This window comes from Pseudomyrmex gracilis, unplaced genomic scaffold (assembly GCF_002006095.1).
Source record: "Pseudomyrmex gracilis isolate BER0280 unplaced genomic scaffold, ASM200609v1 scaffold_2060, whole genome shotgun sequence".
Taxonomy (NCBI): Eukaryota; Metazoa; Arthropoda; class Insecta; order Hymenoptera; family Formicidae; genus Pseudomyrmex; species Pseudomyrmex gracilis.
The window spans coordinates 1-10,406 of NW_018022644.1; the positions used below are offsets into that span (position 1 = coordinate 1).

Here is a 10,406-nt window from a genome sequence, read left to right on the forward strand (position 1 = left end):
TATGTACGTTATGTATATTTATATATATTTTAATAAATTATGACAATAAAAAAAACCTATCTATTGTTTTTTATTTAAAGCAAAAATAATAAAATAGTGTAATAACCTAACCTAGATGCATATATATGTGTGGTGTGTGTGTGTGTGGTGTGTAACACTGGACGCCATGTTGGAATTTAGTTCCATTTTACCAACGAGACTTTTCAGAGAGCGCCACAAATGCTGGTACCACCGGGTCCCATAGAATTTATATGGCAGTTTGGTGGCCCTGGTTGCGATCTGGCTCGTGGCGCGAAAGGCTCGTGGTCACGTATTTGTGAAAGTGTTACTCAATAAAAGTTCAAAGTGTTTCGTATAAGTGTTTCACCCTCACTCTTCCCCACACGCTCTCTACATCTGTGGCTGACAGCTCCGTTCCTTTACGTTAGAGGTCTAATCTCGCTGAAGCGATTAATACTCTCGACGTCAGGATTCCTCGTCAAAAGAAGACTCCCCTGCTGTCGCCTAGAACATTCACTCTTGGCCATTCGTACAAACCCATTCATCCAACATTCTCACACACTAACGCATACATACCAAAGAAGCGTTTGCTAAACGCAATCATAACTTACAATGTAAAGATAGGTTAGATAGATATAGCAGTACTAAAAGTCTATACTTTATGTCACATGTGCTATATATTCCAGTACTGGCAGTGAATATCGGAACGCAGTCTCTGATTGGTTAATTTATCAGTCACATGATTTTATTAGCAAGTTTTCTTCTAGCGAACAAATAACGAATGCGAATATTTGATTGGTCAATTGGCCGAACAAAAAAAAATCAAATTTACAAGATTGAGAACAGTAGAATTTTATTTTCTTTCCTACAGTCATAGAAGTTAAAAACTGCTAGACTTCCTACGTAATACGGATAGATAATTTTCCTACAACAGCTTATTTTTAAACTACTAAGTTTAGTAGGAATCCTACTGAGTTGGCAACACTGGAGACCTAACCAGCAGATTTCTGACGGGTTCTTGACAAGTTTTGATTGAAGAGCATATTGGAGCATATTTTCGGGGATTTCATTAAACATGGCGCTTAACCTTATCGTTAAAGTGCATCCTGTAGTGTTGTTTCAAGTTGTGGACGCCTATGAGAGACGAAAAGCAGAATCGCTGCGTGTTATTGGCACTTTATTAGGTAATGTATATTTTCTTTGTATATTAAAGAAGTTTCTTGACACAATTTTGACATTCGTCTCATTATTTTAGGTACTGTGGAGAAAGGAATTGTTGAAGTAACTAATTGCTTTTGCGTGCCACACAAAGAATCCGAAAGTCAAGTAGAAGCGGATTTGACTTACGGAATGGACTTGTATGATTTGAATCACCGAGTTAATGCACAAGAGAACATAGTTGGCTGGTGGGCTACTGGCAATGAGGTTGACCATAATTTGTCTTCTGTACACATCTAAATACTATTACCATAACTAAACAGCAATATGGTTTAGGTCACTACGCATTCCTCTGTTATCCATGAGTATTATGTGAGAGAATGTAACAATCCAGTGCACTTAACTGTTGATACTACATTGGCAAATACCACAAGAATGGCAATTAAAGCTTATGTGTGTGTCCCACTAGGAGTACCCAATGGGAAGCAAGGTTCTATGTTTACTCCAGTAAAGGTTCAGGTTTGTCAAGTTCTCTCTAAATCAAATGTATATTTGTAATAAACTTGTAAAAATATATTTTAAATTGATGTTTTGTTACAGATTACATGCTATGAGCCAGAAGTTGTAGGATTGCAATTATGTTCCAAAACACAGTTTCAATCTCACATACAAGCGTCTGGAATGAAATCTGCTGGAGGAATAGAACCCATGATGGATCTTGCACAAGTCTCAGAAGCTTGTTTCAAACTTTCTTCAATGTTAGAACAAGTGCTTACATATGTTGATGATGTTCTAGCGGGAAAACAATTGCCAGATAATCAAGTAAATATAGAGTGGCTATATATTTTTTGCTATAAAATTATTATCTTACTAATATATACATAATACAAAATGTCTCTATCCTTTTAGGTAGGCAGAGCTCTTTTGGACATGGTGCACTCCGTGCCGAAAATGACTAGTGATCAGTTTGACAATATGTTTAATAGTAATGTTAAGGATCTCTTGATGGTCGTAGCGTTATCTCAATTAATAAAAACTCAATTACAGCTCAATGAAAAACTAACGTTACTCACAACTCTGTAATTAAGTGTTTACTTATTTACAATGTATACATATGTGTAAAGCAAAAAACTCAATAATAATAATAATAGTTTTCATATATCTGTACTCTTAATGTCATTCAGGATCAGTCAAGATTATAATAAAAATTGCAGAAATATATTCATACATATAGATAAATAAATGATAAAAAGTAGCTTGTTTCCAACAATTCGATTACACAAATTATATACACAATATCTAATTGTTTACAAATACGTAATTACAATTATATTAGGAATAAATATAAATTTCTTTCCCTATTTAATTTCTATAGATTATCTCTTTGAATCTCAAAACATGAAGTCGTTTATAACTCGTAAGATTCATCCTACTGATTATCTATTAAATTGGACCAATCAGGAACTCGATTTGTTTTTAAATACATTTCCTTTGTTACACATCGCATTAATAAATCTGTCGTACCGAAAATAGCACCACCCAGCCATACTGTGTAATTCGGTTTGCTAGGTGCTGTATGAAATTTGAACGACTGCACCTTTAACTTTTCGTTATACAAATCACTTTTGACCAATTCCAGTAACTCTGATTTTAAACGGCTCGCAAAACCCTTGGTCATGGTAGTTCCTCCAACCAGTACTATATTTTCGGCTAACACTCGCCTCGTGTCCAACGGGCACTGACAAAACGTTTGCAAACATTAGATAAGAAATACAAATATAAGATTTGGTTACTGTTTAGTAAAAATATTGTCTGTGTATTACCTTGACAATAGCATCCAATATCATAGTTGATAGAGAGAGATTATCATTATCTCTTTCCCATAATATTTCAAATGCTTTTTCCCTTATTTCTCCAGGTATTAAAAATCTCTTGACACCAAGATGCACAACGTCAGGAGGATGAGTGGGAGCACTTTTTGTTCCTAGTTTTGTAGATCTTTCCAATGTAGTTACAAAACATGTTCTTACTTTGATGTCTTCCAGCACTTCCTCAGACAAATCTATATCCTTTGATATGTTGTTGAAGTACTTTCTTAAGTTTCTGTAAAATAATAAAAACTATTTATCATTATTTGTAAAAAAAAAAGATACAAATACATAAAAGGAGAAATGTGAAACTTACTCGTGCACTATCTGTCCGGCTAAAGGCAATGCTTGCCAAGCTTTGAGTATCGGTATTCCTTCAAAGATTGGAATTAGAGTTGCTTCTTGATATCCCACATCCAATACCAAAGCTGTATCAATACCAAGAGTACTGATCGTTGCTAAATGACTTGGCAGAAACAGTATCAAACCAACTTCAAAGTGTCTGAACATCACTTTTGCGAAAGTATCCCTGAATGATGTCACTGCCAATGGAGATTCCAAAAGCAGTATTCTTGCATCTTTTGGACTTATGACAACATACCTAATATACAAAAATTGATTTAAAGATTGTACTGTGCAACATATATATAACAAGGAAAATACAGAAACACGAAATTACCTGAAAAACATTAGATGAATAAATTCCACAAGAAGTTGATACAAATCGTCAAGATCCTTATAGTCAATGATTCTGCGTATCTGCTTTGATTCTGGACATCTCACTTCCGTTCGTATGATACCACGTGGAGACACTTCACCCGCGTAGCCAAACCTTTGTGTTTTAATCAATCATTTTTATTTCATATTTCATAAACGTAGCAGCCTGTAGTTTGTTACCAACGCTTACTTTGTGTACGCACTGCCAATATCGAGAACCACCATTTGTTTGTCCGAAATAAATCTCACGCTCTCGTATCCGCGAAGCATTTTGTCCGTTGTTATGGTGTCTTTACGTTTTTCCTATTCCAACTACAGTCAAAACAATTGTATTTTGTTTGACAATAAAAAAAAACAAAAAAACAGGTAAACAAAATCATGTGTTTATCAACATTAGTTCCTATACATGTATTAGGACTTATTCACAAATGAATAAAATGCGCGGGATACGTAGCGTATGAACAAAAAAAAAAACATATGTCAGCCAGTCACGAGCGTCCAATGAAAAGAACGCGTAGACTGCCTTTGTGTCGCGCGAACACGTCATGATCGATAGCTCTCTCGTGTATGTTTATTATTATTTGGAACACATATGGGAGAATTTTTTTACGAACACCAAGTATGAATTACGTAATACTGGAAGGCTGGCACGCGGAGTCGCGCTGCTACATTGGTTGTATATAGTGGATTTTGTGCGTCGCGCCGCAGTGTCCTTTCTATATAGATCGTGCATTCCCCTGTAAACGAAGCTGTGATAGCAGCAAACACGGAGAGCAACATGGCCGCCTGACAAAACATTCCGAGTGTAGCAACGATTGACGACGTCGTATCGCTTTCGCTCGGACATGTTGCGCGGTGGTCGCAAATACGACGTCATCCCGACCGAAGTTTCTAGCTGGTTTTCGTAACGAGCGTGACGCAACGAAGGAGCCAAGGGAGCCGGAACAAGGATTCGGAACGGAGTGCGCCCGTGATTGGAACTCGTGAGCAGTCCAGTCTGTGTCGTGAAAAATAACAAATAGGTGTGTGTGCGGTGATATCGGTAGCGGGAAACGATTCGCTTTGTTGGGGAACTTCCTTTGGCAGCGTGCTCCGTCCGCGGGCCGACTGGTAAAATCCGGATTTGCGAATCCGAACTGGATAAGTAACAACAAGACCGAGAGACAGAAAGAGAGAGAGAGGAGAATTGATCGCGTGAGATCATGACGATATTGTCGAAGAAGAAGGACAGGAGCACGCCGAAGGACAGGACGCGCGAGGGTGGCGCGGGTCCCGAAGACGTTCATCACGGTGTGGTACAGAACGAGCATAATCCAGGCGGCATCGCCCTGCCGAACAGTCCTTATCAGGTGAGGCGGAAGGCGATTTGCTCTCTCTCTCCTCTCGCTACTTAAGGAACTGATTTTAACACAGAAGTTTTGTCGACTCTGGCTGACTAGGTACGCGGTGCCAGCGGATTTGCTGTTGATTTACACGGAGTTCAAACCGACCATGGATCTGGCTCTTTAGTACTAGCCGGCAACTCTTATGAGGTGTATATTCTTTGTTTTGAATAGCCTTGATATTGTTTATATCGATTTTGTACGTAATAACATGAATTTTCTCAAATAACTTTCTCAAATCTGACACTATGATAACTGATAATGTCAATAAAAAAAGTTTTGTTTAAATAATTTTAAAAATATTTTTATTAATTGCAAGCAAATGTTCAGTTAAAATATTTAATTAAATATTCAAGTAAAAAATTTTGCGGGAAGCATTCCACATTTGATTATAATATACAATGGTTTTGTTTACAGGCAAATGTTGACCGCCGTGAGGACAAACATTTTGAAGATGGAAGTGGTCCAAGTCATGGTAAACGTCACCGGCAAAGAGTTAGTCCTCACCGGTAATTAAAAGGCTACAAAAGGCTATTTAAAAAACTATGTGTATATATATATATATATATATATATATATATATATATAAATGTTTGTATAAAACTACATTGTGATATATATATTTGTTTACAATATTTAATCTTACAATATATTTTAATATATTTTAAATGAAATCAAACATGTAAAAGATATTCTACAAAATCTACTTTAATCAGAAATCTACTAATCTCTCTTGTAGCTGTATTAGATCTACACGTGCAAAACGTGAGCGAGAAAGAGACAGAGGTAGAGAAAGAGAAAGAGAAAGGGACCGTGAGAGGCAAGCTACACCACCCGCTGCTTCTTGCAATGGTCCACAAGGTATTTTCTTTGTACCTGAATCATTAAGATAATACACGATCAATGTGAAACAGAGGATATGTAGTATCTAAATTCAATTTATTCAGGTACAGACAACAATGTTAATGGACGAATGAGCATTGTTGGAAACGCTTCGAATTTGGAACATGAATTAGCAAATGGTTACAATAGTGGAGATGAATATATGGGACGCAGTGAAAATAATCTTACATTAGCAGAATGGCAAGAAGTCGGTATAATTTTGAATTCAACGTTAACATAAAGACACTTTCGCGTATTTTACACAAATTTTGTATTTTTAACAATACAGAGAGACAGGTGGTTTGAGAAACGCATACGGAAAAAGGGTCTCGTGATAAAAAAGATGGCGGAGGACGGAGCTTGCTTGTTTAGAGCGGTAGCGGATCAAGTTTACGGTGACCAAGAAATGCACGGGATTGTACGAAAGCACTGTATGGATTATATCGTGAGTATTGGTATTGGAGCGAGAAAATAAAACGTAACACACATATTATTTTGACTGGGATTTACGATTGTTCCTTCAGGCTTCCAATCAGGAGTTTTTCTCACATTTTGTAGCAGAGGATTTTAGCACCTATGTAGACAGGAAAAGGCAAGAATATGTTCATGGAAATCATATAGAAATGCAAGCTATGTCAGAAATGTACAATCGTAGCATCCAATTGTACTGTTATAGCACTGGTATGTTTTTTTTCTATCAACGATGCAAGATATCGTGTTATTGTATGGACGTACGATCACGTTTTTTTTTGTTTTTTTCTACACAGAACCTATCAATATCTTCCATACTATGGTAGAAAGTGATAACGAACCGATCAGATTGTCTTATCAGCGTGGCAGTCATTACAACAGCATAGTCGATCCGTACAAAGCTACTATAGGCGTTGGGCTTGGTTTACCGTCGTACAATCCTGGTGCTGCTGATCGCGCCTTGATATCTGACGCAGTACGTCAAAGTGAGGAGTTACATATTGAACAGGTAATCATCACAAACAGTAAGCATTTGACTTTACAAATATGAAACACATTTTCTAAGATAACTAAATTTTCATAAAAGACAATGCTCGAGGATAAAATAAAGGCTACGGATTGGGAAGCAACTAACGAAGCTATCGAGGAACAAGTGGCACGAGAGAGTTATTTGCAGTGGTTGCGCGATAACGAAATGCGCAAAGCAGTAAGTAAAAACAAATTCATTGTCAATGCCAGTTATTCTGTTAGAAACAAAAACAACTCAGACGCAACTTTTGAATCAAGCGATCAGCCAGTAGTAGCAGTACGAGCACAGTTACGAGCGCGCAACATAATCATTCACACTTTCATTCACATGGAGGTCGCGGACAGCAGCGTAGCCATACCTCTTCTCCCACCACGACACAAACTAGCCAGGATAATTTACGCAATTCTCCGAAGGTTTGTTTCATGCACTGATCGTTTCGTGCTACGGCAGAGAGTTCAAAATGTTACGTGAAAAATATATTCATTACGATTATTATTATTAGATCAGCGACGCGATACGATATAGCAAGAGATCGCCGCAACATCAGTCGCCTCAAGGATCCCATCCTATTGATTGTGACTTGAAAACGATGCAACAAGAACCTGTGCCAGGAAGCAGTAAAGAGGCACATGCGTCTCCTGACATTTCGTTGTTTAATCGCCTTCCTCCTGAAGTGTTTGGTGAGACAATCCTGAAATATTTTTCTTTCAAGTATTATATAGTTTATTTTTTTGATTAACAAAAATAATTTTAATTACATTTGGATATCAAATATTTGTATATCTGATTTTCTTTTGTAAAGATATTGCGATAAAACCTAAATAGTGCATATATAATTGCGATTGGTAATCTTTTATCTCTTGACATTTTGATAGTAAAGTCTTTGTAAAGTTTTGGCCTTTTTTCTATGTATACAGGTCTGACGGATTGGGAAGATAGTCACATACTTTCACAAGTGTTGGCGACGTCGCAACAAGAATACTTGGATAGTTTGAAGCAATCACGTGTGACCACGTCTGTTGGAAGTGATAACGCCAATAAAATAGAGTCTAACAGTTCTATTAACAATTCTTGAAATGCGATCGGTTGCGACAAAGTTCAAAAAATATCAGAGTAAAAATATATACATTTATATATTGCAGTATCATCTAATCCCGTAATGTGCTAGGGCATAAGGTGATTTGCTTTCTTATCCGCGAGTAAATGTTGCAATAATCTCTATTTCCTTTGTTTTTTCTTTCTCTCTGTGTCACTCAAGAACAACACAACCATACGTAGAATACGTATGGGGTTTTCCACGAGTACGTACATTTATAGTCCTTAGACGCTTTGTTAACACAGTAGCTAGAAATATATTATAAAAAAAAAAATATATATATACATATTCATATATATATATATATATATTTATATATCTAAATATATATATATATATATATATATATACACACATATTTTTCTTTCTTCGTTGTGGATATTTTTTGTGTTATTACAAAATGCCAAAATAATTTTTATCATTCTGAAATGTTGAAGGCAAATTTTATCGCGTTAATTTTAATAACCACTAATATCTCACATTAATGGTACACTCCTCCGTTTTTGTGGCTCGACATTTATTACCATAAAAAAATTAAGCATGCAATTTGTTGTAGGCAGAATCTATATTGTTTGATAATCGTGATGTTTTTCCTCGATATATAGTATATATAGGTCAAAATGCTTTAGAGAAATCTACATTGCATTATTTGTAAAAAAAAAAAAAAAAAAAAANAAAAAGGAATAAAAGTGTCATCTGTAATTGCATTTTTTTTAAATTATCGGTATTTAACTTAACCAGAGGTAATTACGTTATAATAAGGGGACCACCAGAGATTGTCCTCTCAGATTTCGCCGAGCTTTAAGTATGTTGTAGTATCATAAAATTTATTACTCTCGACATGTAGCGAAAGATAATATGTTAGAAGATCTACAATAAATTATCGATCTTCATTTGTAAACAAATAGAAACAAATTGCCTTCTCGCTTTCTGCATGCACAAAAGGACAACAGATAATACTTTGTTGCCTAGAATTTTCTCGAACTTCGTATCTTTACTGCTTACGTATCGCGTTACTTTTTTCTTCCTGATTTTATAGTTTTGTTTAAAACGACATCCAATATATATTGTTGGCAGAGAACTTGAAACATTTATTTTTAACATCTGACGTATATTATTTTTTATCTACATATACACACAATGTTCTCAAATTGTTTGCTTGTGACTTCTTTCGGTTTTTGAAAATATTCATATGTGTTTTTATTTGTTAACTCTTTATTTGTTAAATGTCCCACCTCGTTTGGTATCTTTTTTCCACGCATGCAACATGCATGCGTTTGTTAAACGGTCGCAGTCTTGTTTGTCTGACATGTTTACTGATTCACATTAAATATATTTCTGCAAAAGCAACCAAAAGTGGAACAGAATTGTGAGAAAAATTTATGAATTGTTACGGCTAGACTCGTCCTCAAACTATTTTAATAAATTCTAACAATAAATAAAAACGTTCATAAAATTTTTTTCTTCTTGTCTGATTTCGGATTTTGGAAGAGTGTTTCTCTCGGTCTCGTTGCTGAAGCGATTACTGCCACTTAAATATTGCATTGTTTGTACAACAAAATTGCACAAGACGCGATACTGCAAGTACTGTAAACGCTGGCTAGAATGAGTCTAAGCCTAATCTAACATTCAAAAACAGCAACCACAACGTAAGTAAAGTCGCAGATATATCTACACAAAGAACAGATTCTCCTGTTCTTTGTGATTCTCCTGTTCTTTACCAAAGGCGGAAACATTTCATGTATGTAGTCGTCATCTGCTAATCATATACCAGAATGTAGAGATAAATCTCTTGAAAATAGCAAAAAATAAAGTGCAATTTTTATTAACTATTCGGAAATGCTTAATAAAAAACGGATATAAATTCTCAGTATTCATAAAGTATGTCACACAATAGTCTCTGCGAGTGCAGATTTTATTATTTAAAAAAAAAGTTGCAAAAAGCAAGATTTAAACTCGCAACATTCCTACCATAGAAGCCAAGTGTGCTACGCCCCTGAATTCAGAAAACGTCGAAAAAAATGGTATGTAATACACACCCTAATAGGCACATTTGTGAAAATATTGCACAAAAATGGCATCATGAATGGCGACGATTTTGCAATGATTGCACTAAGATGATTCGCCATAACACAACAGTTTTGTCGAAATAAAATTTTGTAAATAATATTTGTCAAAAATTGCGAAAAAGTCGTTATGCATTTCCACAGTATATACCTCCAATAGGCAAATTGTGAAAATATTGCACAAATATGACATCATGAGTGACGACGATTTCTTGCATTTCTTCATATGCAATCATA

At 35.6% G+C, this 10,406-nt stretch overlaps 3 protein-coding genes across 3 annotated transcripts; 2 read left to right on the forward strand and 1 right to left on the reverse strand.

The window, feature by feature from the left end:
• Window positions 1–100: 100 nt before the first annotated feature.
• On the forward strand, window positions 101–2,317 carry LOC109862607 (eukaryotic translation initiation factor 3 subunit F-like). The gene is made up of 5 exons (XM_020442682.1): window positions 101–1,184; window positions 1,256–1,425; window positions 1,495–1,677; window positions 1,759–1,980; window positions 2,068–2,317. The coding sequence occupies exons 1-5, from the start codon at window positions 1,076–1,078 to the stop codon at window positions 2,239–2,241; spliced, it is 858 nt and encodes a 285-aa protein (XP_020298271.1). The 5' UTR covers window positions 101–1,075; the 3' UTR covers window positions 2,242–2,317.
• A 97-nt stretch (window positions 2,318–2,414) lies between these two features.
• LOC109862606 (actin-related protein 10-like) lies at window positions 2,415–4,204 on the reverse strand. Its single transcript, XM_020442681.1, has 5 exons — window positions 3,934–4,204; window positions 3,706–3,858; window positions 3,343–3,627; window positions 2,982–3,261; window positions 2,415–2,896 (listed from the first exon to the last, which is right to left on the reverse strand). The coding sequence occupies exons 1-5, from the start codon at window positions 4,011–4,013 to the stop codon at window positions 2,588–2,590; spliced, it is 1,107 nt and encodes a 368-aa protein (XP_020298270.1). The 5' UTR covers window positions 4,014–4,204; the 3' UTR covers window positions 2,415–2,587.
• Window positions 4,205–4,449: 245 nt separating this feature from the next.
• On the forward strand, window positions 4,450–8,228 carry LOC109862605 (OTU domain-containing protein 5-B). Its single transcript, XM_020442680.1, has 12 exons — window positions 4,450–5,092; window positions 5,183–5,275; window positions 5,543–5,634; window positions 5,865–5,986; window positions 6,073–6,215; window positions 6,297–6,452; window positions 6,532–6,688; window positions 6,775–6,986; window positions 7,065–7,184; window positions 7,265–7,420; window positions 7,510–7,687; window positions 7,925–8,228. Exons 1-12 carry the CDS (start codon window positions 4,946–4,948, stop codon window positions 8,080–8,082), a joined length of 1,734 nt encoding a protein of 577 aa, XP_020298269.1. The 5' UTR covers window positions 4,450–4,945; the 3' UTR covers window positions 8,083–8,228.
• The last annotated feature ends 2,178 nt before the right edge of the window (window positions 8,229–10,406 follow it).